The sequence below is a fragment of the Lithobates pipiens genome, unplaced genomic scaffold (genome assembly GCF_037356315.1).
Source record: "Lithobates pipiens isolate NorthernLeopardFrog02 unplaced genomic scaffold, aLitPip1_a1.2 Scaffold_3, whole genome shotgun sequence".
Taxonomy (NCBI): domain Eukaryota; kingdom Metazoa; phylum Chordata; class Amphibia; order Anura; family Ranidae; genus Lithobates; species Lithobates pipiens.
This window is the reverse complement of record NW_027507790.1, coordinates 237,600,988-237,628,820: the sequence shown is the minus strand read 5'-3', so window position 1 is coordinate 237,628,820 and position 27,833 is coordinate 237,600,988. Positions and strand designations below refer to the sequence as shown.

The 27,833-nt window shown below is 43.7% G+C and overlaps 1 protein-coding gene across 1 annotated transcript in view; it reads left to right on the top strand.

Annotated features, from left to right (window-relative positions):
• The first annotated feature begins 15,517 nt into the window (after positions 1 to 15,517).
• The window catches only part of ZNF532 (zinc finger protein 532), an 80,919-nt gene continuing 68,603 nt past the window's right edge, over positions 15,518 to 27,833 (top strand). Inside the window, exons 1-2 of the mRNA XM_077462916.1 lie at positions 15,518 to 17,848; positions 25,258 to 25,439. Coding sequence (XP_077319042.1) covers positions 15,533 to 17,848; positions 25,258 to 25,439 — 2,498 coding nt within the window. The 5' untranslated portion in view covers positions 15,518 to 15,532. The remainder of the gene's footprint in view (positions 17,849 to 25,257; positions 25,440 to 27,833) is intronic.

Genomic DNA, 27,833 nt, shown 5'->3' with positions numbered 1-27,833 from the left:
CTGTCAGTGCTAGCTGGTCCTGGAAGTTGTAGTTCTACAAGCAAGTCTGTGCTAGAGGTAGAAGAAGTATGTGTGTATATATGGTATGTATATATATATTTGTATATAGTTGAGTCCTGGAAGATCTCTCAGGCCCCTTTCACACGGGGCGGATCCGCTCAGCAGACTCCACTAGCTCAGTGGAAGATCAATCCATTGATCCCCCGCTGAGCCAGCGGATGATGAGTCCGTCTCTGCTGACTGTGGATGAAAAAGGACAGCATGTCTGTTTTCATCCCATCCCATCCCATCTGCTGGACAGGTGGCGAACGTATTGCCATCCGTCTGTTTGTTGGATCGATTGGCAGGCTGATGTCAGCGGACACATCTCTGCTGACATCCACTTGCCCATTGGAGTCAATGGATGGCCCGCTCAGATCCACCTGAAAAACTGACAGGCGGATCCGAGTGGGTCTATCGTGTGAAAGGGGCTTTAGGCCCCTTTCACACATGCAGACCGCTCAGGTCCGCCTGTCAGTTTTTTTTACGACTGACCTGAATGGACGCTCCATGCAGTTCTATGGAGCGACGGATGTCAGCAGTGACATGTCCGCTGACATCCCATCCGCTCTGCTAAATTCAGACGAATGGAAACCCTATTTTCCATCCGTCTATCGGATCAGATGAAAACAGACAGGCGGATCTGTTTTCATCCGATCCCCCATAGAGGATAGCGGACATCTGGCAAGTCCTTCCCTGCACAGTGAGCAGAGATGGGCCTGTCCTCTGCCGGCTCAGCGGGGATCTGCGGACAACAGTGTGTGAAAGGGGCCATACTGTTTAGACGGGCATCCCATAACAACCCTAATGCCCTGTACACATGACCGGTTTTCCCGTCGGAATAAACTCTGAAGGTTTTTCCGACAGAATTCCGCTGAAACTGTCTTGCATACACACAATCACACCAAAGTCCGATTGTCAAGAACGTGGTGACATACAACACGTATGACGGGACTAGAAAAAGGAAGTTCAATACCCAGTAGCCAATAGCTTCTGTCTCATACTTGCTTGCGTTGTTTTTGGTCTTTCAGAACAGCATACAGACGAGCGGTTTTCCCGATAGAACATATTTCCGAGGGAACCAATTCCTATTTCTAGGTCCGTCAGAATTTTTGAAAAAAGAAAAGTCCGATGAGGCATACACACAATCGGATTATACGATGAAAAGCTGCCGTCTGACTTTTTCTATCGGACATTCCGCTCGGGTGTACGCGGCATTAGCCATCCAAGTTGAATTCCACTAAATAAAAAAACAAAACAAGGCTGCAGGGACTGCTTCTTGTCTACAGAGTGAATGGAAAATTCATGTGCCTGGCTGTGCTGGGGGGGGGGGGATAACCATATTCATCAGCGGCTTCTACGGGGGTAGCGCTACACCATAGTAACCAAAACAAAAAGATCTAAAACCAATGAAGCAGCAGACTTTGTGAAAACAATATTTTTTGTCATTCTCAAAACTTTTGGGCATGGCTGTATATGTAATTTTAGCGATTGGGTTTACATCTACTTTAACTATTTAAGGACCAGCCGCCGTCATTATACGTCGCTAGTTTGATGTTAAATACCGTTGTTATGGCAGCAGCTAGCTGCCATAACCCTGATATTTTTAAAAACAGCGGACTATCCTCTTTCAGGTAAAAGTGGTCTCAGCGGCAGATTCGCCGCAAGATCACTTTTATCGGTGGCGGGAGAGGACCCCCCCCTTCCGCCGTGCTCCGGTCGTCTCCGCCTCTTACCGAAGCTATTGGTAGCGGCGGAGCCGATTGGTTCCTCTCCCCCTCACTGCCTTGATGCGGAGTGAGGGGAAGATGGTCCCCGCTCTGCTCAATAGCATTGGAGAGCGTAAGTGACGTCAAAGCTCACTTCCGCCCAATGCTCTCAAAGGGGAAATTTTATAAAAAAAATATTTTTCAAATTACATTTTTTTTTTTTTTTTTTAATGTTATTAGGGATTCCTTGTAATAGGAATAAAAGGTCAGTGTCAAAATCAAATAATATAAAAGTAAAAGGAATAAGGAAAAAAAATGTATAAATTTAAGGCCCCCCCATCCCGCCGCGCTTGCGCACATAAGCGAACGCATAAGGGAGATATACACCACCGCTCAAAGGCAGGTCCTGGGAACTCAGATAATTGCTCCAGGTGAAGGGATCCGGGTGTGAGCCACAACATGCAGATAATGTGGATAATAACAGGACTCTGGACGGCCGCACTCCAAAGCTAAAACGATGCTTTATTCAAACGATATTTAGGACACAGCAAATGACATCACAGCAAGACGCTAACAGCTGGCGCGTTTCGCACTAAGGCTAGTGCTTACTCATAGCTGGTTAACATGGTGGCAGACAACAAATAAATATATAGAGTGTTGCAATATGACAGTGGGCAGGGCCAGGCGATGAATCAATCAAACGAAAGAGACATCACCTGGTGCCTGTCCGCCTAAACCTCTTAATCTTAGGTATGGTCTTCACCAGACCTTAATTGTATGCCCCTCTTTCTTGATTGGTTTGTGTGGGATCCCAGCATTGTCATTTTTATAAGCTTGTTATGGGGTTATATATAGCCACATTACAACGCACAGATCGCCGGTCCACATATCGCACATCACTATATATGTACATGTGCTGCGGCAGGCGTTTGTATGCGTTTTGTATGCGTTCTGATGCTTTTGCATGCGCTGCCGTGTGCATATTAATGCTTTTGATTAATTCGTTTGTACACACGTTTATGTACTTCATGTTCACACCTTTCAATCGTTCTTGTTTTATCTTTTTAATCACTTTTTCACAGTTTATACTTGCATGGTTATTTAACCATGCTTATACTCACAATCTTATAATATTATTTAGTTTTTATAATTCAGCATTTATTATGACCACGTACACATTTTTTTCACATACAGTTATATTGAGGCATATCCATTACTTCCAATGATTTGGGTTTTGCACACTACTTGTCACTTCATATAAATACATTTCTTTGTAAATTTTTTATTAATTAATTTTTATTTTTTTTTATTTTTATTTTTTACACTGCTATTATATATGTGTCCTCCTTGATCCATCCCTGCTGGGATGTGGCCAGAGGTTTTGCTTTTGTGTTTGCAATGCACTGTAGTTCACATTGGACTTACACTGAGAGCTTCCATCGTCTTGTATTAAGATTAAGGGGTTTAGGCGGACAGGCACCAGGTGATGTCTCTTTCGTTTGATTGATTCATCGCCTGGCCCTGCCCACTGTCATATTGCAACACTCTATATATTTATTTGTTGTCTGCCACCATGTTAACCAGCTATGAGTAAGCACTAGCCTTAGTGTGAAACGCGTCAGCTGTTAGCATCTTTCGCTGTGATGTCATTTGCTGTGTCCTAAATATCATTTGAATAAAGCATAGTTTTAGCTTTGGAGTGCGGTCGTCCAGAGTCCTGTCATTATCCACATAAGCGCACGCATACCCGAGTAGCGCCCGCATATGAAAACGGTGCTCAAACCACACATGTGAGGTATCGCCACGATCTTTGGAGCGAGAGCAATAATTTTTAGCACTAGACCTCCTCTTTAACTCAAAACTGGTAACCTGTAGAAATTTTTAAACATCGCCTATGGAGTTTTTTAAGGGTAAAAGTTTGCCGCCATTCCACGAGCGGGCGCAATTTTGAAGCGTGACATGTTGGGTATAAATTTACTCGGCGGAAAATTATCTTTCACAATATAAAAAAAATGGGATAACTTTACTGTTGTCTTATTTTTTTTTTAATTTAAAGTGTATTTTCTCCCAAAAAAGTGTGCAACGACCGCCATTTTATTCTCTAGTGCGTTAAAAAAATTTTTATGTTTGGGGGGTTCTAAGTCATTTTCTAGCAAAAAAAACAAAACATACTTGTAAACACCAAGTCTGAAAAAAAGGCCTGGTTAAATTGCATTTTCTTTTTGGGAATATGGTGTGGTAAATGTTTGCACATGAAGTCTCCTCTGCTATCAGCAGAAAAAAAATCCCCCCTCCTCTCTGGTTCTCTTTTCTGGGCCTGTACAAGACCAGTCTTGTGCTCCCCTGGAGGCGCAGACTTGTAATCTGTTTGGTATTCCTTGCCAGCCTTCCTCTGAGAAGAGCAGCAAACAGAGCCGAGGCCGCCAGACCCCAGAGAGCTTTACAATGCCTTCCATTCATCCTGTCTGGCCTCTTTCCTGTGCAGGAGGGGGCAGAGAGCGTTACCTTGGCCATGGCTAAGCTGAATTGTGCTAGACTTTTCTACAGAAGGGAATTATGTCACGCTGAAAGGATTGAGTGGGAAACTGTTTAACTTCTGCAGAACCACACCATAGAAAACTGCTTAAGACGTCTGAAGTTTATTCTTATTTTAGACCTAATGTTGTCACCACTGGGTCTCTGTGCTTCTCTATGCCATGTCGGCGTTTCATCAGATTAGCCGTACCAGATTTTGTAACGGAAGTGACGTTCCGTCTCTGCCATCTTGCTACACCGCCCCCCGCACTCGTGCACAGTAAGGATACAGTGAGAAGGTGGCAAGCAGACATCTTGTTACACCCACCTAAGTCATGCATTTCCCACTTGCTTTTAACAGTAAATTCAGCTTATAAATAACTTTAAATGACTATTGCACGGTCATGCTACACTGTACCAAAACACTTTTTTTTATCATTTTGTTCCCACAAATAGTTTTTTTTTTTTTGCCGGTATTTGATCACCTCTGCGGTGTTTTTGTTTTTTTTGTTGTTTTTTTTTTGTCTTGCTAAACAAATAAAGACCTAAAATTGTGAAAAAAAAAGTTGTTTCTGTTATAAAATGTTGTAAATAAGTATGTTTTCTCCTTCACTGATGGGCACTGATGAGATGGTACTAATGAGGTGGCACTGATGATGGGCACGGCTAGGCTGCACTGATATGCAGCACTGATGGCCATTGATAGGCAGCACTGATAGGTGACACAGGGCACTGAAAGGCTGCACTGATGGGTACTTATGGGTGGCACTGATGGGCATCACTGAAGGCACTGGCAGGCATTATGTCTGGGCACTGGCAGGCATTATGTCTGGGCACTGGCAGGCATTATGTCTGGGCACTGGCAGGCATTATGTCTGGGCACTGACAGGCATTATGTCAGGGCACTGATTGGCATCATATCTGGGCACTGACTGGCATCCCTGGTGGTCGAGGGTGGCACACCTGGTGGCCATGCATGATCCACATCCCTGGTGGTTCTGACGGCATCCGTGCATGGGGGGGTTCGCTAATCAATCAGTGCAGATCCCCCCCCTGTCAAGAGAGCAGTCGATTGGCTCTCCTCTACTCGCGTCTGTCAGAAATGAGTGAGGAAAAGCCGTGGTTGGAGATGGCTGATCACGTGGTAAAGAACATCCATCAGAGGGTCTTTACTGAGATCGGTCTTATGGTGTGTCAGACTGACACGCCGTACCACTGATCGCCGCGCTGTGTGCCCCCCACAGGCGCACGCCGGCAGTTATCCTGATAGACTTCATATGACGTCCAGTCAGAATAACTGAACCACCGCACGGCCGTCATTTTGCTATAGGTTGGGCGGGGAAGTGGTTAAATTCTGTATTTCACTATATAAGCTCAGTTTACTGTTAAAAAGAAGTGTGAAATGCATGACTTTAGTGGGTGTAACAAGATGTCCGACTTCTCACTGTATCCTTACTGTGGACGAGTGTGGGGTGTAGCAAGATGGGAGAACATCGCTTCTGTTACAAAATCTGAAGGGTCGCCTAATCTGACGAAGCACCAGATCATGGCTGGTGGGAGGGGCTAGCAGGGGGCTGTCGCTTCCTGAAAACATCACAGGACCCCGCCTTAGTACTCCTCTCAATTTTGCTCAGCTCTGATGCAAGCAGTGGGCTGGCTCTTGGGAGGAGTTATGCAAATATCCGAATGCCTCGATGGGTAGAGATCAGTCTGGAGGAGTGGGCGTTCCTAGGAAGACTGCATTTGCATGCAGACCACTCTATGTGATGCTGAGCCTCTGTGATTGAAAGAGCTTACATCCAATGAATGAAAGGTCTGGGATAGGGATGGTAAAGTTTAGGAGGAAAGAGCTAGATGATGCTGGGTTGTGATGGGAATGGGTCTATAGCAGTGATGGCGAACCTTGACACCCCAGATGTTTTGGAACTACATTTCCCATGATGCTCCTGCACTCTGCAGTGTAGTTGCGCATCATGGGAAATGTAGTTCCAAAACATCTGGGCTGCCAAGGTTCGCCATCACTGGTCTATAGTGTGTATGATGACATCATCAAAGACACTTGACGAGAGATCAGAGGAGTGCTATAATGAGAAGAGAGCTTGTATAGAACTTATATATGCCGATTTGTAGTTACTATAAAGTCCACTAACCTCAACCTATAAAATAACAAACGTGTTCTCTTGTTTCCAACCCTCTTCCACAATCTGAGAATTGTTTTTACATTTTCAAAATGATTTTGTACCCTTTTTTTTTAAATCTTCTGCAGTTCAGTACGGCTTCCTTCCCTAAGCAAGCATGACATAGGGACCCGCACTGCCTCCTGGGACATCCAGCTCACCTTTCAGCAGAGGGATGCATGTGCACTGCAAGATCAGCGCATGCGCAAACATGACAAGGATATTTGCCAGTTATTTGAAAAACTGGCAGCATATCCAGTTATAATTATGCAGAAGATCCCTACAAATAATGCAAGTCTCTTAACCACTTAAACCCCGGACCATTTTCCAGCTAAAGGACCAGGCCCCTTTTTGCAATTCGGCACTGCGTCGCTTTAACTGACAATTGTGCGGTCGTGCGATGTGGCTCCCAAACAAAATTGGCGTCCTTTTTTTCCCCCCCACAAATAGAGCTTTTCTTTTGGTCACCTCTTATTTTTATTTATTAATTTTTATTTTATTTTTTGCGCTATAAACAAAAATAGAGCGACAATTTTGAAAAAAATGCTATATTTTTTTACTTTTTACTATAATAAATATCCCCCAAAAATATATAAAAAAACATTTTTTTCCTCAGTTTAGGCCGATGCGTATTCTTATACATATTTTTGGAAAAAAAAAAATCGCAATAAGCATTTATTGATTGGTTTGCGCAAAAGTTATAGCGTCTACAAAATAGGGGATAGTTTTATGGCATTTTTATTAATATATATATATTTTTTTTTACTAGTAATGGCGGCGATCAGCGTTTATTTTTATTTTTTTTTTATATATTTTTTTTATTGTGACTGTGACATTATGGCGGACACGTCGGACAATTTTGACACATTTTTGGGACCATTTTCATTAATACAGCAATCAGTGCAATTAAAAATGCACTGATTACTGTAATAATGTCACTGGCAGTGAAGGGGTTAACCACTAGGGGACAGTGTAGGGGTTGAGTGTGTGTGTGTGTGTGTGTGTGTATGTGTGTGTTTTTTAACTGTAGGGAGGCGTGGCTTGGCATCTGACATCACTGATCGTCTTTCCCTATAACAGGGAACAGACGATCAGTGACAGCCTCACTAGGAAGCATGAGGAGAGGTTTGTTTACACTTACCTCTCTCCGTTCTTCAGCTCTGTGACCCGACCGGTGACCTACACGGTTTAGGAGATATTTACAAAAAGAAAGGCACCGCTGTCTACGGCGCATGTGCCGTAGACAGAGGCACGCAGGGGCACTGAGCACGATATGCCACTCGTGTCGACTCCTGCGCGCATGCGCGGGAGTGACGTTAATTGCGGCTCTGGCGAATCACAGCCCCGGAGCAGCGAGACCCGGAAGTCACTCTGGGATACATGGCAGCGGTGAAGATAAAGGAGGAGGACCGCTTCGGGGGCTTCGTTCTCAGGTAAGTTATTCATAATGAGCTAGTATGCTATGCATAAAGTGCCTTTACTTCCTCTTTAAAGGCCTAATGACCATAAAAATATAGTGGCACTAGACGGGATGTATTACAAACATATGGTCTCGTGCATCAAGAAACATCATGATTAGAAATGGCGAAAAAAAATTTGTTTCGTTTTTAGATTCGTTAATCTAGTTATTTAGTTTAGTTAAATTTGTTGAATTCGTATTCGGAATGCTTATTCTGAATTCTTTTTTTCGAATGTGATTCGCATTTACCGATTTATTTATTTTATTTTTTTTTATTTTTTATTTGCAAACAAAAGAAAGCTCTTCATCAAATGATTACAACGACTCTTTAAATCACCTTTTGGCTTAAAAAAAAAACAGCATTATTTCAAAATGGTACTCGTAACAACACACAGTCTTTGATTTTAGAAATATGTTTACAGTTTCGAATTCGAGTGAAATTCGATGTAAAGTTTGAATCGGATCTGATTTTCAGAAATTCAGACAAATTTCGTTATTCGGAGCATTCGGTAAACTTTGTTTAGGCTGTAATTCAGGTATTCGGATATATCCAAATAATGAAAAATTTGTCAGAATACAGTGGAACCTTGGATTACGAGCATAATCCGTTCCAGGAGAATCCCTGTAATCAAAAGCACTTGCATATCAAAGCGAGTTTCCCCATAGAAGTCAATGGAAACAAAGATAATTTGTTCCGCATTGATTCTATTGCATGCAATACCCTCAATCTCCTCACAAATCTCCAACTTACTGAATGACATATCAGTATGGATGTCACACCACTTCCTCAAACTCAATCATTCTACAACTGAGCTTGTTATATTTCCTCCTTCACAATACCCCCCCCCCCCCCCCGTGACTTTACCATTAATATCAACAACACAACCATTGGTCCCTCCACACAAGCCAGGGTCCTGGGTGTAATCCTTGACTCTGACCTCTCCTTCAGCCCCCATATCCAATCACTGGCTAAATCCTGCCGCCTTCACCTCCGCAACATCTCCAGAATTCCACCTTCCTGACTAATGACACCACAAAGCAACTTGTTCACTCCTTGGTTATTTCCCGCCTTGACTACTGCAACTCTCTCCTTAATGGCCTACCCTTACGCAGGCTATCCCCCCTTCAGTCTATTATGAATGCTGCTGCTAGACTAATATACCTCACTAATCGATCCGAGACTGCCGCCCCTCTCTGACAATCCCTTCATTGGCTTCCCCTACTCCACCGTGTAAAATTCAAAATGCTGACCATAACATACAAAGCCATCCACAACATCGCCCCCATCTACATCACCAACCCCATCTGCAGATATCGCCCAAATCGTCCCCTCCGCTCCTCACAGGACCTCCTGCTCTCTAGCTCCATTGTTACCTCCTCTCATGCTCGCCTTCAAGACTTTTCCAGAGACTCTCCCATCCTCTGGAGATCCCTGAAAACGAATTTATTCAGGGAAGCCTATCCCACACCCACCTAACAACTGTCACCGAGCCGCCCCATCAAATCACCCCCCCCCCTCGCATCTATTACCTTTTGTACCACCACCCTCTCCCTTTAGAATGTAAGCTCTACGAGCCGGGCCCTCCTGTACCTTTTGTATTGTACTGTAATTGTGTTGTCCTCCCTCATACATTGTAAAGCGTTGCGTAAACTGTTGGCGCTATATAAATCGTGTATAATAATAATAATGTGGCCGGGGGGGGGGCGTAATTACTCAGGGACCGCTCGGCTGAACTCGGGAACTGAGTGTTTATGAGTATTTCCAAACGACTCCGACCCGTTCCGAGTGTCACCGGCGCCCCCGCACCTCTGGCCAAATGCGGTAATGCACACCCCATTGGCTTGAATCCTGCTTGTTTTGAGAGACAACACTCGCAAACCGAGTCAGGATTTTTTTTTTTTTTAAAGTTGCTCATCTTTCAAAATGCTTGTTAACACCACGTTACTCGTAAACCAAGGTTCCCCTGTATTCAAAACGAAACCAACCGCACATGTCTAATCATGATATGGTAGAGAAGTCCATTTTTCAAGTCCATAGGGTTATAAAAAATAACCAAGCAGCACCCTTAGTGCGAAGCAAGCGACTCGGTATAGCAGAAGAGAACAGAGGGACGCCAGACTAATTTCAGCATTAAAATCAACATTTTAATTACAGGTAAGAAAAGTGGCAACTCACGGATGGATGAATAATACAGGCACACATCATAGGAACAGTCCGTCTCTGGAATGTCCTAGTTATGTGGCAGCAGTGACTCAATTTCTGAGGTCTGAGAAAGTAGGAGAAGCTTCAAAATGAGTTCCCGCCCACTTGCACCTCAGCACACCCTCCGTAGTGACGTCCAGCCCGGCGCCATCTTGCATTCCACGCTGGTTATGGCAGCGATCAGCCGTTTCCTACTATCCTCGGTTTACATAGCCACTGCTCGATGCTGCCACACTACCGGGATGTTCCAGAGACGGGCTGTTCCTATGATGTGTGCCTGTATTATTCATCCATTTGTGAGTTACCACTTGTCTTATCTGTAATTAAACCGTTGATTTTAATGCTGCACTTAGTCTGGAGCCACCCCCCCTGTTCTTCTCTTCCTCTAAAAGACCCAAGATGCCCAAAACCATTGGGCATGTGTGCATACAACGTATTAAATCCTTATGTGTAAAAGAAGAATCTGCGCTATGTACAAAACTGTATAAGATCAATAATACAACCATCAGTCCCTCCCCTCATGCCAGGGTACTGGGTGTAATCCTGAACTCTGACCTGTCCTTTCACCCCAAATCCAATCCCTATCCAAATTTTGCAGACTCCACCTCCGTAACATCTCCAGAATACGCTCCTTTTAACCATTGACACCACTAAGCAACCTATTCACTCATTCAAACCAAGCAATATACGCTTATTGCGATTTTTATTTTTTTTACCAAAAATATGTAGAATACATATTGGCCTAAACGGATGAAGACTTTTTATTTTTTATTTTTTTTATTTTTTTAATGTTGGGGATATTTATTGTAGAAAAAGTAAAAAATATTGTTTTTTGTTTGTTTTTTCAAAATTGTCGCTCTTTTTTTATTTATAGCGCAAAAAATTGAAAACCCACAGAGGTGTTCAAATAATGTTATGAAAATGGCCTGGTCATTAAGGGGGGAATCTTCTGGGGCTGTAGTGGTTAACCTACCAGCATGTCTTTAGCATGTGTAAGGAAACCGCAATACCCAGAGGAAAGCCACACGCGCAGGAAGAACACGAAAAACTCCATGTAGGTAGTGTCATAGGGGAGATAGTTAAAGTGTTACTAAACTCAGGACCCTGCATCTACTATACAGTGGGGGGGGGGGGGGGGGGGTTGTGTATTTGATCCCACTGCTGATTTTGTACCTTTGCCCACTGACAAAGAAATGCTCAGTCTATAATTTTAATGGTAGGTTTATTTCAACCGTAAGAGATAGAATAACAACAAAAATCCAGAAAAACGCATTTCAAAAAAGTTTTATAAATTGATTTGCATTTTAATGAGTGAAAAAATTATTTTACCCCTTCGCAAAACATGACTTGGTGGCAAAACCCTTGTTGGAAATCAGAGGTCAAACGTTTCTTGTAGTTGGCCACCAGGTTTTCACACATCTCAGGAGGGATTTTGTCCCACTCTTCTTTGCAGATTCTCTCAAAGTCATTAAGGTTTTGAGGCTGACGTTTGGTAACTCAAACCTTCAGCTCCCCCCCCCCCCCCCCACAACTTTTTCTATGGGATTAAGGTCTGGGGACTGGCTAGGCCACTCCAGGACCTTAATGCTCTTGTTCTTGAGCCACGCCTTTGTTGCCTTGGCCAGGTGTTTTGGGTCATTGTCATGCTGGAATACCCATCCATGACCCATTTTCAATGCCCTGGCTGAGGGAAGGAGGTTCTCACCCAAGATTTAACGGTTCATGGCCCTGTCCATCATCCCTTTTGATGCAGTGAAGTTGTCCTGTCCCCTTAGCAAAACACTCCCAAAGCATAATGTTTCCACCTCCATGTTTGACGGTGGCGATGGTGTTATCGAGGTCATTGGCAGCATTCCTCCTCCTCTAAACACTGTGAGTTAAGTTGATGCCAAAGAGCTTGACTTTGGTCTCATCGGACCACAACACTTTCACCCAGTTTTTCCTTTGAATCATTCAGATGTTCATTAGCAAACTTCAGACAGGCCTGTACATGTGCTTTCCTGAGCAGGGGGACCTTACGGACGCTGCAGGATTTCAGTCCTTCATGGCGTAGTGTGTTACCAATTGTTTTCTTGATGACTATGGTCCCAGCTGCCTTGAGATCATTAAGAAGATTCTCCCGTGTAGTTCTGGCCTGATTCCTCACCGTTCTCATTGAAACTCCAAAAGGTGAGATCTCGCATGGAGCCCCAGACCGAGGGAGATTAACAGTTATTTTGTTTCTTCCATTTGTGAATAATCGCACCAACTGTTGTCACATTCTCACCAAGCTGATTGGCCATTGTCTTGTAGCCCATTCCAGCCTTGTGTAGGTCTACCATCTTGTGCCTGACATCCTTGGACAGCTCTTTGGTCTTGGCCATAGTGGAGTGATTGGAATTTGATTGCTTCTGTGGACAGAAGTCTTTTATACAGGTAACAAGCTGAGATTAGGAGCACTTTCTTTGAGAGTGCTCCTAATCTCAGCTAGTTACCTGTTTAGAAGACACGTGGGAGCCAGAAATCTTGCTGATTGATAGGGGATTAAATACTTATTTCACTCATTAAAATGCAAATCCATTTATAACTTTTTTTAAATGCTTTTTTCAGTTTTTGTTGTTTTTGTTGTTCTATGTCTCACTGTTAAAATACACCTACCATTAACATTACTCGTGCAAATGCTCTGATGCTTAATCTGATACCTGTTGTATTGGACCAGGCATTCTCAGTGTAAGAAGGGGGGCCCGGCAGCCTCACAGGTGATCAGTGCGGGGGCAGTTACAAGCACCAATCCCCCTGTATAGCCGTTCAATAAAGCAGCTGACAGCCATTTCTCCTCCTCTCCCTGTCAGCTGCTTTATTGAAAGACTATACGGGGAGATCAGTCTCTTTTTAGCTCCCTGGGTTCTCCTCTGGCTTCAGGTGTCCTCCTCCCTCTGGTGTCCTCCCTCCCTCTGGTGTCCTCCCTCCCTCTGGTGTCCTCCTCCCTCCCGTGTGTCCTCCTCCCTCCCTCCCGTGTCCTCCTCCCTCCCTCCTCCTGGTGTCCTCCTCCCTCCCTCCTCCTGGTGTCCTCCTCTGACTTCAGGTGCCCTTCCTCTGGTGTCTTTCTCCCTCCCTTCCTCTGGTGTCCTCCTCCCTCCCTTCCTCTGGTGTCCTCCTCCCTCCCTTCCTCTGGTGTCCTCCTCCCTCCCTTCCTCTGGTGTCCTTCTCCCTCCCTTTGGTGTCCTCCTCCCTCCCTCCCTCTGGTGTCCTCCTCCCTCCCTCTGGTGTCCTCCTCCCTCCCTCTGGTGTCCTCCTCCCTCCCTCCCTCTGGTGTCCTCCTTCCTCCCCGGGTCCTCCTCTGGCTTCAGGTGTCCTTCCTCTGGTGTCCTCCCTCCCTCCCTCTGGTGTCTGCCTCCTCCTCCCTCTGGTGTCCTCCTCCCTCCCCGGGTCCTCCTCTGGCTTCAGGTGTCCTCCCTCCCTCCCTCCCTTTCCTTTCCTCCCTCTCTCTGGTGTCCTCCCTCCCTCTGGTGTCCTGTGGAAGAAGGGGAGGATCAGAGAAAACAGGATCATTAGCCTTTTTACACAATGCGGAGGATTAACCCCTTAGGTTCCATAGTGAGTATAACCAGCCTGCTTTACTGCATATAGAAGACTGTTGCGGGTTTAATAACACTTTAAGTAAACCGTTTGGTTTCTAGTCTGTAAGTACTGATGCCAGACACAGCCAGTCAACAGGCTTTGCAGTCCCTGTACTTCCCTTTTGACCAGGTCACTTTAAGAAGGTGAGCTGGTAAGCATCTTAAAGGCATTCTTTAACATGCACCCTAAAAGACCTAAAGTACAAAATTGTGTGGTGTTAGTTTGCACTTTGGCCACATCACTCATTCACAGTCTTCACTTGCACATCCAGTTTTTGTCTGCCGAAAATTCATAATCGGCTTTCAAAAGCAGCATACTAATGATCAGAAAATCTGCAGATCGTTCATCGGACAAAATTAAACTTCAGATTTTCTGACCCTGTGTACGGGCCTTTTAGTCTTCCTGTCAGATTGTATCTGCTTGTACTGACAGGTCTGCAGGAGAACCTGCATGGTACCAGCGATCTTCTCGTCATGGGTGCAATGCTTTAGGCTGGGTTTGCACCATTGCGAATTGGATGCTGGTTCCCCACATCCAATTCCCAATAGCAGGAGATTTTGACTGGCTCTCTAAGGAGTCGGTTCACATATCTCCGCAGCAGGTTCGATACGTTTTGCACAAAAACGCTGTGCGTCTTTTTGTCTGTTTCAGGTCCGAATTCAGCCCAAAATTAGGGCTGAACGCGGACCTAAAATGGTGAACCAGGACGCAATGGACCCCTACTGTGAGCCGCGGAGTTTTTCCGATAACCAAATCCGTTGGAGTAATTGTGACGGATTAATTCCGGAAGAGGTCCGGAAGTGATGTTGCATACACACGGTCGGACAAAGTTGTCGGAAAATCCGATTGCACATAACGTGATGACGTTATTTCGTTACGACGGGACTACGTTCAGGCTAGTAGCCAATAGCTTTGGTCTAGGAATTTGATCTGAGCATGCGTGGCACTTTGTCCGTCGGAGTAGGCTACACATGATCGGAGTATGTCCGATAGGAGCATTTTGTCGGAAAATTTTACTGGCAAGTTGGAAAAGTTGGTCCGTCGGATATTCCAACGGAAACAGTCCAATGGAGACCACACACAGTCGGAATATCTAACAAAACGGTCTGATAGGACACATTCCGTCGGAACCTCTGACCATGTGTACAAGGGCTTAGAGGCTCCAGAAATGAAAAATTATAAATGCACTTACCTGTAAAAAAAAAAAAAGTGCATTTAATATAATTATTTATTTATTTTTTATGGTGAACCTTTCCTTTTAAAATAGAGTTGCACTGTTTTGTGCAGATATAACACCCTCCATTCTTCTTAGAAGGCTTACTAGAAGATTTTGGAGCGTGTCTGTGGGAATTTGTACAGAAACAGCATATGTGAGGTCAGGTGCTGATGTAAGAATTGGGTTGCAGTCAGCGTGTTTATTCATCCTACAGGTGTTCTGTAGGGTTGAGGTCAGAGCTTTGTACGGGTCACTTGAGTTCCTCCATGCCATACTCCTAAAGCCATATCTTTATGGACCTGGCTTGTGCATAGGAGCACGGTCATCCTGGAACAGAAAATGACCTTCCTCAAACTGTTGCCTCAAGGTTGAAACAACAGAATTGCTCAAAATAACTTTGTATGCTGTACCATTAACCATAATCTTCACACTTGAAAACACGAACTCAATTATTTGGAGGGGTGTCCACACAATTGCCATATATAATGTAGTTGTATAGCAGTAAATATACGTGCTGTATATTTTAACAAAGATTTTCATGACTTTATATGTCCAAATTCTGTATGTTAATCCATATTTTATTTTGCAGTGTTGAATGAATACAAACTTGTGATCATGGGAGATATGAAGACCCCAGACTTTGACGACCTTCTTGCAGCTTTTGACATTCCTGATATGGTGGATCCCAAGGCAGCTATTGAGTCTGGCCATGATGAACATGATCACATGAAGCAAAATGCCCAAGGCGACGATGATACCCACATCCCTTCATCGTCGGATGTTGGTGTCAGTGTTATAGTGAAAAACATAAGAACCATCGAATCTTCTGAAACATCAGACAAAGATCATCATCACTCAACCGGTAATGGCTTGCACAATGGCTTTCTCACCATTTCAAATCTTGAACGGTTTAACAAGGAAGGGCTGAAATCTCTAAAGGAAAAAGCTATTGCATCTGGCACCATTCACAAAGAGACTGTCTTTAATCAGTTCAGTCCCATTTCCAGTGCTGAAGAATTTGACGATGATGAAAAAATTGAAGTGGACGACCCTCCTGACCGAGAAGCCTTGTGTCCAGGTTTTGGCTCCAGTATATTAACTCAGCATCTCTATGAACGGGACAAAGCTGTCGAACACTTAATAAAGCCTGGGACTGCTATCTCCAACAACTTGCAAAAAAGCAAAGAGAGCAAACAAGACTATGAGGTTGGTTCCGTATTTGACACCTTTAAACTTAAAAAACTTGATGAGAAGCTGGAAGAGAGTGCTCAAAAAATGTTAGAGAGCAAAGCTGTTGATGGCAAACTGGACTCTGAAAAAAGTGAAGTAAATGGGGGAAATGTAGCACAGCTGAAGCTAAAGTCTTCTGCAAAGCTTTCATCATGCATTGCTGCCATTGCTGCTCTTAGTGCGAAGAAGGCAACATGTGACCCAAAGGATATACACACCATTCCAGAGGAGTCCTCTCAAGTGCCAAAAGAAATTGACACTCCATTGGCCAGCATAAAGTCTTCTGAAGCTCAACTGACCATGCAAAATCTGATTGATGGTACAAAGAGGACCTCAGTAAAGCCATCAGACAGCCCGAGGAGTGTATCGAGTGAGAACAGCAGCAAAGGATCTCCATCATCTGGTGGCTCAACTCCCGCTATACCAAAAGTAAGAATTAAGACCATCAAGACTTCCTCTGGGGAAATCAAAAGAACTGTCACACGAGTTTTACCTGATTTTGAAGCTGAAGGTACGAAAACAGTATCAGATCAAACTTCGCCAGTAGTAGTCTCCTCTCTTTTGTCATCCCCAACATCTGCTGCTGCTGCTATTCTTTCTTCACCTACTAGGGCATCCTTGCAAACAACCGTTTCTACTAATGCGGTTGTGGCAACAGATGGCACTCCAAAACAGGTTACAATTAAACCAGTGGCTACAGCTTTCCTACCTGTATCTGCAGTAAAAACGGCAGGCTCGCAAGTGATAAATTTGAAGTTCGGTAACAATACCACAGTTAAAGCCACAGTTATATCTGCTGCATCTGTCCAAAGTGCCAGCAATGCTATCATCAAAGCAGCCAGTGCGATCCAACAGCAAACCGTGGTGGTCCCAGCTTCCAGTCTTGCCAACGCAAAACTTGTGCCAAAGACAGTTCATTTTGCCAATCTTAACCTCTTGCCTCAAGGTTCTCAAGCTACTTCAGAGCTTCGTCAAGTGTTAACTAAAACCCAGCAGCAAATCAAACAAACTCTTGTATCGACCACTGCTGTGACTCAACCCAAGAAGGTGTCCAGAGTCCAAGTAGTGGCTTCCTCCCAAAGTTCTGTGGTGGAGGCCTTTAACAAAGTACTTAGTAGTGTTAATCCCATTCCAGTCTATGTTCCCAACCTGAGTCCCCCAACGAATGCAGGAATTACCCTGCCAGCACGGGGATACAAGTGTTTAGAATGTGGAGACGCTTTTGCACTTGAAAAGAGTCTTTTGCAACATTATGATCGCCGAAGTGTTAGGATTGAAGTAACCTGCAACCATTGTGCGAAAAATTTAGTTTTTTACAATAAATGCAGTCTTTTGTCGCATGCACGTGCTCATAAAGAGAAAGGAGTCGTGATGCAGTGTTCGCACCTTATCCTCAAGCCAGTGCCAGTAGACCAAATGATCGCTTCGTCCCAGAACAACGTTACCGCTCCAACGACCCTGACTCCGCGACAAAGCCCAGCTATTGCAGTTGCCCACCCAGTATCAAAGGTGCTGCCAGGAGCATCTGCACCAGTGATTTCTGCTCCTGCCAGTGCACCTGTTACCCCAGCAATGCCTTTGGATGAAGATTCATCTAAACTCTGCAGACATAGTCTGAAGTGTTTGGAATGCAATGAAGTCTTTACAGATGAAACCTCCTTAGCAACACACTACCAACAAGCCGCGGATGCAACTGGACAAGTACGGTACCTTGTGTGTATATAAATAGAAGTGTTTAGTTTGATGCTAAGATGACCCTTCTTTTTTAAGGCTGCCTTCGAATTAAGCAGTGGCTTCCACCAGCACCTGCAGATTAAGCTTGGACACTTTTAATGTTCTCTATTAAGCAAATCAAAGAGCATCAGGGATGTGCAAAGGTTGAGTTATCTATGAAGGCCAATCAGATTTTAGTTTACTAGGGTTTGGTTAGCTAAGAATGTATTTTATTTTTTGTTGCTCTATGGAATAAGTCCCCCAAACAACCAGATCAGTTGATGTATAAAGAGAATAATGTTCCGCTGCAGGCTTTACCTTCTCTTCAGCCACCGAGCATCAATAACAGGCTCCCCACAATTGTGAACTGCTCCACATCCTACACCTCAGCCCTCAAAAGGGGAAAAGCTGATTGCTGTAAAAACCAAAATTACATTTATTGAAGCAAATCAATATACTTCAGCTAGCAATGAAACCTGTCAGGGTTCGTTGCACCTGGTGGTCTTGTCTGTGCATTGATTTGCTTCAATGAACTAAATCTTGGCTTTTACCGTGAGCTACTTTTTCCTCCCTTTCTTCTGAGGATTGAGATGTTAGATCTGGAAGATCAGTTTTCAATCAGGATGGGGAGAATAGGGGCGTTCCATTACTTAACTGTGCCCATAACAAGTATAGAGAATGAGGGATTCTGACCTTGCTCCAACTTTTTAATTTGTTGCATGCATGCCGCATACAGTATAGCTCAAAAGTATTGAAGCCAGGAACAGCCAGGCTCTAGCATTTGCAGAAGAAAGACCGCAATCGCGGTCCATATATTTTGTTCTCTTGACACATAGGAATTGGGTTACTAAAACTGAAGCGCGCAAAATCTGCTGCAGCTATAAAAACCAATCTGCTTCTAGCAGGGCCAGATTAACATAGGGGCTATTGGAGCTGCAGCTGCAGACCACTTACCTTTAAGATAGGCCCATTTACCAAAAAAACAAAACAAAAAAACAAGAACGATTGACTTCGAGGATCATGGCTCGACGACCAGGGGTCACAGAGACCCCAAAGTATCTGAAGACCTACCCCACCACTGGTCAAAATTTAAGGCTCCTATCATCTATGGTTCCAGAGATACGGTGCTCCTTCAGCAGCCTGTCAGAAGCTACATACAGAGTGGCCGGTTTAAATACAAGCTGGCACACTCTGTTTGCAGCAGACTGAGAGGATGAGCTCACAGAGCCTCTCCTCACTTCTTGTCAGAGGCACTGAGCTCAATGGACAGCTTGGATCCTGCAGAGTTTGACAGGTAGCACCACCTGTCAAACTCGCCTATTGATTTCAATGGGGCCACTCTGCAACTGCAAGCCAAACTCGCTCACAGTAGCAGCATAGTCCAACAATGTAAAACTACCATTCAGCAATGTAAGAAATAAATAAGGAGGTGGCAGTGGCACTTCATGAACGCCTGTCAGCTGCTGCTATACCACTCTTTGAAAAGAAATCCACCACAGTTCACTTTTCAGAGGGCAGTAAGCATTACCGCAAATGTGAAAAAAACTAGAAACACATCATCCATTTCACACTCCCCATCAACCAGGTCACTCCCCGGCCACTTCCCATGTTAGCCACCTTCCTTCAACTTATATCACAGGTGACCATTTCCCAACCTGCAGGTGACAGACCCCACTCCAAAAGATATCACTCCCAATTACTTCCCCCACCCGCTCATTGATATCCCTTATGACCACCTCACACCCCCCTGCTGACAGATCTCTCTCCCCAGCCTGTCCCCACACATCCTCTCACCTGCTGACCTGTGGATGGGGGAATCACTCCCGCAGTGTTTTTGTGTTCTGCCAGTGGGGAGCCTTCCATATCCACACAATGGATTTTTGGATATTTATTATAGCAAAAAGTAAAAAATATAATCTTTTTAAAAAATTGTTGTTTTTTTTGTTTATAGCGCAAAAAAAAAACAAAAAACGTAGAGGTGATCAAATCCCATCAAAAGAAAGCTCTATGTGTGGGATAAAAAGGACATCAATTGTTTTGGTACAGTGTCGCACGACCACGCAATTGTCAGTTAAAACATTCCAGTGCCTTATAGCAAAAAATGGGCTGGTCATTAAGGGGGAAAAAATTCCAGTGTGTAAGTGGTTAAATGAACAAGCTGAAGTTAGAAGCTAATTGACTACCTGCACCAGATTTAGTGTGCTTCAGTTTTAGTAAGCCCCAGTACACATACTGTAGCTGCTGACTTTTATTATTAGGACACTTGCCTGTCCTGGAGTCCAGTGATGTCGGCACCCCAGTTGTTTCCATCAGCTCTCGGGTGCTGCTGTCGCCATTGCCTTTAAGCGAAATTGGCAGTGAAGCCTTGTGGATGGGGGCCAAACTTCCAAAGTGGGGACGGTTACCTGTCAAAAGCAGGTACCTGCTCCCCTCTCCACCCCTGAAAGGTGCCAAATGTGGTACTGGACGGAGGAGGGGGGGGGGGGCAAATAAGCGGAGCTTTCACTTTTGGGTGGAACTCCTCCGAAACCCTCCTATCCCCTTATTTTCCCAGAAAGCTGCCACCGTATCCTCTGATCTGCAGTTGTCATGGTGCTACAATTATGAGAAGTTATGATACGAGCCATTTGATGACTTGACAGTTCAGTAGAAAGCACAAGCAACTGTGACCGTTATCCTTCACAGCATATGTTGAATGGGTTTAGTTCCACTTTAAGGTATATGCCTAGCCAAAACCTTTTTTTTTATTTTTTTTATTTATCTATTAGGGAATGGGGTCCTCTGCCAAGTTTTCATTGTTGTCTGTGTCCCGGCCAGGGAGATTTACCCTTGTGATCATTGTAAATTGGACAAGTGTGTCATGGAAAAATGGAAATCCAAAGTTTTATAGTTTTAACTAGAGCATGTGAGAACTAGGCGAGCAGAAATTTTAGATCGGGAGTAACTTGTTCCAGTGATTACTACCTAACTGGGGGCACAGCAAAGACTGACAGGGGTTTTAACCATATCCTACTCTAGCCATAGAAATGTGGCTGTACATATAATTTAAGGGTATATTTTTGCAGGTTATGAGTCTTATATTAGATTTATATTATTGAGCCGTATACTATGAGTTATCATATGAGATGATGATTGGATGTCTTAAAAGGCTTAGCAGGTGGATGCACCCTGCAAAGGACTTTATGCCATCTGCTGCCCAGGCATGGTACTGCAACTAGTGTATGTTGTGGTGTTCTGCTGTGGTACTAAAGCTGGCCATAGATAGTGGGAATCTTGGCCAGTTCAGCAGGGACTGGCCGAGATTTGAATCATCAATGGGCAGGCTGATTGTACCCAAATCTATCCATCAATCGTGGTTGCAGGAGAGAAAATTGCATCATCTATGGCCTGCCTAACGCTTCCAATGGGGGACACACAAGGGTATAGCTTTTTAGCTATTATTTTTTATTAATCTCATCTGTTATATAGAAAGGACCCTTGATTCTATGTGGCCAGCTAGACATGCATGGTGTTGCTGTCCTCTGCTTCTACAATCTCTAAATCAGTGTTTCTCAATTCCAAGCCCCCAACAGGTCATGTTTTCAGGATTTCCCTTAGATGAAATAGCTGTGGTAATTACTAAGGCAGTGAAACTGATCAAATCACCTGTAAAAAATAATGGAGATCCTTAAAACATGAACTGTTGTGGCGCCTTGAGGACTGGAGTTGAGAAACACCGATCGAAACCACTGGTGGTCCACTTACTTGATATAGAGAGCCTCCTGATATCTCTATGGGCTGCACATGATTTTCAGTGAATGTAATTTCACTGAAAACTGTAAGACTCTGTGCATGCTACATGAGATGGTTAGAGATGGTGGGCATGCTACCTGGAAATGGTCAGATGTTGCACATGATACCAAAGATGGTCAGAGACGCTGCGCATGCTACCAGAGATAGTCAGTTGGTATGCAGAAGAACGATTTTAAATGAGACAATATGTAAGCCCCTCATTCAAAAATTATCAATTTAAAGTAGGGCTGTTACTGATTAAAATTTTCGTGTTCGATTAATCGTTTTTTGTTTTCTTTTAATCCATTAATCAACTAATTTTGATTAATTTTAACGCATATACAGATCCAACTACTTTTAGCTGATCTCCTTCCATTGCAACTCTGCATTAGTCAGTGATAAATGTGGTATACACTATATACAATCACCCGACACTAGTTAGTTTAAACAATCCATGACTTAACTTCACAGTTCACACAAATACGTTTTAAATTCAAACTGTAGTACTGACGTAAGTCTTTTTTTTTTCCACAGTAGCGTGAGAATCCCTCCACCTCCGGTCTAACTAATCACTCTCACCTTATGGCATGGACCCCTGTGCAAACAGGTGGTCATGCAAGCGGGTATCAAAAGAGTTAACACAGACCATAAACTTCTCTCACGTCTCCTTAGATCTCAGCAAGGACGCCAGGTCATGGGTAGAAAGAAAAGATCTAAGTGCTCATCGCTTAAGTATAAGATTAAATGTTTGTGTTCAAACACAAACTACTCATATAAAGGTGATAAAAACACAGCATGTAAAGCCGACAATTGTGTTCGTTCCATAGGTCAGCAGCAGGTGACATCATGCGTAGCTCCTCCCCTGTACGCATTGCGTTCAATCAGAAGTGCGTCACCGGACTCCTCCCCCTTCCCTTCGTTAGCAGACAGAGGCACTTTGGGAAGGGGGGGGGGGAGTCCAGTGACATTGATGTCCATGACGTCACCGGATCTCCGATAGAACTCCCTGAAGACCTGGAAGCCGGCGGAGAGATGAGTACTGATCAAAAAAATGTTGATCGATCAAAAAAAGAATCAATTAATCGAGGAATTTTTAATTTTCCACAGCCCTAATTTAAAGTAAAATGGCTAATTTGACTGGATCACACAAATTTCCAACCACTGAGTAAGGAAGAGTTAGAACCTGTATCTAATTTGTATAGTTCTAATCCTATTGAGCAGACTTCTCCCTACTTTCCATCTTGGTGACGGGTGTCATGTAAAATAGGAAGTGAGCAAAAATGAACAGATAATACGTTGGAATCTCTGTCGGGTTTCTTTCACCACTACATAACTAAAAGCCTTGGCTGGACAAACAGTCCCTTTGATGACACAAATTTGCAAATAAGCCAAATTTCAGTAGTGGTTGAGTATAGGGAAGGCAGCTTCTCCATCTTCTGTGTGTGGGTCAGCAGGCCAGCCACTGTTATTGAGAAGTTGTTCTAGTTGCTCAATTCCAATCAATTTTCTCACAGAAACGTGATCTTGTCAGGCAAAAAAAGAAATCTTATTGTTGGGCCCTAGCAACTGAAGCGGTGTTATACTTGGGCCCCCGGCAGCCCGTGACTCATACCTTCTCTCTGTTCCAGTGCTGCAGCCTCAGTCGAACTCTCCAACACTCGTGGGGATGTTTGGGACCTTTGACTCCATCACAGGTTCCATCCTCTGATCCCTATGTCGCTTAGGGCTAATTTACACTTGCTTCAAAACATGGCTTCGGATACGCTTTGTTAAAGCTCTCTGAACATCAGTTAAAGCTCCTGTCAATAAATAAAATGGTTAGCTTACAGTCCTATTTACACCGTGCTTTTACTTGGTGTTTTTATGAGGCTTTGCTGGAGCTTCGATGGGGCTTTCATTAGGCTTTGGTGGAGCTTCGGTGAGGCTTTGTGAGGCTTCGGTGAGGCTTCAGTGAGGCTTCAAGCGAGCTTTGCCATAGACTTCCATTGAGGCTTTGAAGATGCTTTGAAGCACCACTAAAGCTACATGGGGTATAATTTTTTAAGGGAAGCCAAAGCAAAGAAAAAGCAAGGTGTAAACAAGACTGTAAACTAACCATTTTATTTAGTGACAGGGGCTTTGATTAGCATTCAGAAAGCTTTAACAAAGCATGTCCGAAGCCATGTTTTGAGGCAAGTGTAAACTAGCTGTTAATGTGTGTTGAAGCCAAAGCAAGTGTAAATGAGCCCTAAAGCTCTCTGAACACCAGTCAAAGCTCCTTCCACTAAATAAAATGGTTAGCTTACAGTCCTGTTTACACCTTGCATTTGCTTGGTGCTTTGGTGGGGCTTCAAGCAAGATTTGCAGTAGACTTCTATGGAGGCTTTGAAGACTCTTTGAAGCACTACTGAAGCTATTGAAGCGAAGCCGAAGCAAAGCAAAAGCAAGTGTAAGCTAACCATTTTATTTAGTGACAGGGGCTTTAATTAGCATTCAGAGAGCTTTACCAAAGCATGTCCAAAGCCTTGTTTTGAAGCAAGTGTAAACTAGCGTTAATGTGTGTTGAAGCCGAAGCAAGTGTAAATGAGTCCTTGCTTTTGCTCATGTGCTGCATCTAAGGCCAGTTTAACCTAGAGACTTCTCAGTGACTTGCATCACTTTATCCCGTTTTATAGCTCACCAAAAGCTTTATCAAGGCTCGACACCAGCTAAAATCCTTTGTTTTTCAACAATATTGCCCTTATAGTGTGGTCAATGAGACAGGGGGTAGGCAAAATATTTCCAACAGAAGGCAAGACCAGTATAAATATTAAACAGACCATACATCTGTAAGAATTCTCTTTGTTCAGCCCCACGGAATAATTAAGAGAAATCTAAACGGTGTGGATGGATGAATCTCTCCTGCCAGCTATTGTATTCTGACAGCTTGGTACCCAAGGCTGTCAAAATGCCTGCCTCTGATTGGCTGCAGCCACAGTTTGGTCAAAAATCTTCCCATACACAGCTCCTTTGATTTCTAATTGGGGGAGGGAAACCTGTGGCTTGAATTGGCCATGATATTGGGGACCAGACAAAATTTGCTCCACATGTGGCCAGCTTTAGAGCCATGTAGAGATGGGGAAGGGTGAAAAAACTCTGTTTGATTTTTATCTCCATTAGGGAAAACTCCTTTTGCTTCCAGTTTGGTCACTCACCAGTAAAGAAAGCATGGTAGGATATCCTTAACAGAGACACTGGTGACAATAGAAAAACAGGCATAGGTTATCTCCCTTTTTTCTGTCTTTCCTAAACCAAAAAATGTTTGGTTGGAGTTGAGCATATTCCCAGTGACTGTCCTCTGTGGTGATCCAAGGATTTGTACGTTTGATGTGTGTGATACTCCGACTGTCTTTTAGACACCCTCGTCTTTCATTATGCCCAAGCCAACTGTCTGCATGCCATGTGTGGTTACAGTTTACCATTATTTGGGTTTGTAGTGATTTTTACAGTAGGGCAGATCTGGAAATTCTGGTGGAAACCTCTCACCACTGGATATATAGGAATCCAGCATGTGAGTCAGCTTAGCAGAAACCACAGTAAGTGAAAGCTTCCTGAAGCTCTAGTAACTGAACAGCAAATCTTTTTTTTTTTGGCTTTTGTTTTTGCAGAAGACGTGTAGCGTTTGTATGATGCTTCTACCCAACCCGTGTAGCTTTGCCTGCCACCAACGCATTCATCAGCACAAATCTCCATACACGTGTCCTGAGTGTGGGGCAATCTGCAGGTCGGCGCACTTCCAGACACACGTCACCAAGAACTGTCTGCACTACACCCGCAGGATCGGCTTCCGGTAAGTTTTATCCAAATGCCAGAAAAAGGAGGACCTGCCTTTGTCACTTAACAAGAAGATATGGTTTAAAAATATAATAAATTGTTCCTATACTAACCAGTTAAATCCATAGACTTTCACTCTTTAGCTAGACCTTTTTATTTGGCAATCATTTTTTGCTTTTATTTTTTTGGGAAGGGCAGGAAAACTCTTTAGTTTAGGTGGTATTGTCCTCCTAGAGCAGGGGTGCCCAACTAGTGGCCCGGGGCCACATGTGGCCCACGGAGCCCTCTGATGTGGCCCGCGACCTCCTTCTGTGGGATGGCAGATTGGCAAGCCCAGATCATGGGTTGCAGGCCCTCCATCCCAGAGCATCTGAGTTGTTAATGAAGCCGGCAAAGCAAGCAGCTGTGGAGTAGAGCTGTATAAGCGGATGCTTCCTGTATAGTGCCATCTCTTGCCACAGGCGGAGTGATGCCAAATTCACTCTGCCGGGGACAGCAACAGCAGGCGATACCTGAATGGAAGACTGTTATTAAAAGTCAGTTTATTACTAAAATTGCAGTGTATATATGGGCATATCTGCGCAGTGGTTACTGGGCTGGTTACCTGCACTGAGGCATAGACTTCTGTTATTACCTGCGGGTTTGGTGAGCTTTCAGTAAGTGCACCACACCTGCAGGATATAATAGAAGTCTATGGCAAAGTGTAGCTAACCCACAGGAAAGACACAGGTGCACTGCGCTGCATTTGTGTGAAAGACCCCTTTCACACAATCGGTCCAACTCAATCCCTCCATTCACCTCTATGAAACGGCAGATGTCAACAGATTTGTGTTTTTACACCCACCTACCTCCAATCTGATTAGCTAAAAAACAAAAAGGGATCAATCCCCTTCCGTCAGGGCGGATCAGAGGACCTATAGAGTAGAGAGGGCTGTGTCTGTGTCCGCTCTGCACGTCATCCGCCTGCTCTTCTCATTGTGGCCTGCAACTGGTTACCAAGTCGCTTAAGTGGCCCTCGCTCTTCAAACGGTTGAGCACCTCTGTTCTAGAGCTACAGATACATAGTTGGTGAGGTTGAAAATAACACACCTATGCAGTTCAACCAAAATAGTTGTGCTCCTAAGTTTACTGAAGAATTTTTGACCGGGTTTCTCAGCTAGGGGTTCCTTGAGCAATTCCTGCCTCTCAGATAAGTTCCCACTGACACCATTGATCTTTTTAGGTATCTGGAAAGCCTAGTACACAGAGGCCAATTGTCAGGTGGTTCAATAGAAACTGCCCAACATTCAGCCCGTGTGTATGGCAGCTGGTCTGACAGAAGCTGGCCATTCAGCCAGCTTTTGTCAAAGAGTCATGACCAAAAACGGTCTGCCAACCGGCTCCTGATCGGCACACTCAGCCTATGGGAGATCGCTGTACTAATTAGAGATGCACTGAAATCTCGGCAGCCGAGACATGTCGGACAAAAAAGTTTTTTGGCAATTTGCAGATTATAGAAAAAGGTGCCGAAAGCGAACACCATTTTGCCGCAATTTACCACAATTTTATTGTGCTTATGGTGTGTGTTTTGTGGATCATGTGACTTGCAAAAACTGCATAAAAAAATGTAAAACTAGTGCATTATTGATGTGTTTTCAATTCATTTCAATGGGGAGGTGTGTTTTTTTTTTTTTTTTTAACTGACCAAAAATGCAGCAAGCAAGATTTTTAACATCACAACAGAATGCACTGTGAACCAGTGTGAAGACATGCATGAAAGGATGCATTTTTCTTACATTAGTCGTCGATAATAGCTGACAATACATTCATATTCATTTAAATTCATGATATTAATTACAAAAAGTCCAATATATAAAAATATATATATATATATATATATTTTTAAAACTGACATTTTTGGTTTTGGCCAAGTGCATCCTTCATTTTTCAACTTTGTCAGCAAAATTTCCATTCGGTGCACCTCTAGTACTAACATCGGATTTTTAGTACAGCAGCTCTGACCTGAGCTGTCATTTTTTATTTTTTTTGTTCAGCACACTAGTAGTGTGTACTAGGCTTAAGGGGTAATTCTTCCCATTGACAATCCCACTAATGTATCATGAGTTGGTTCCCTGAGACCAGAAAGTTATTTCAAGGGTCTCTGTGTTAAAATGTTGCATATCACCAAAGGGCACAACCATTTTCTAAGCATAGTATTAAAAAAAATAATTATAAAATGGTCCTGTTCAAAATATTGCCCATTTTTAGCATCAATTATGGTTTGCAGTCTTTTGTGGTCATTGTGAATGGTCATTTAATGAGAAGGACAAGTTTGAAAATATACCAGATTGTTCCTATATATTAAGAGCCACCAGATCCTGTAAACTCTCTTTGGTTGTCTACCATGACCTACATGTTTGAGATCTTCCCA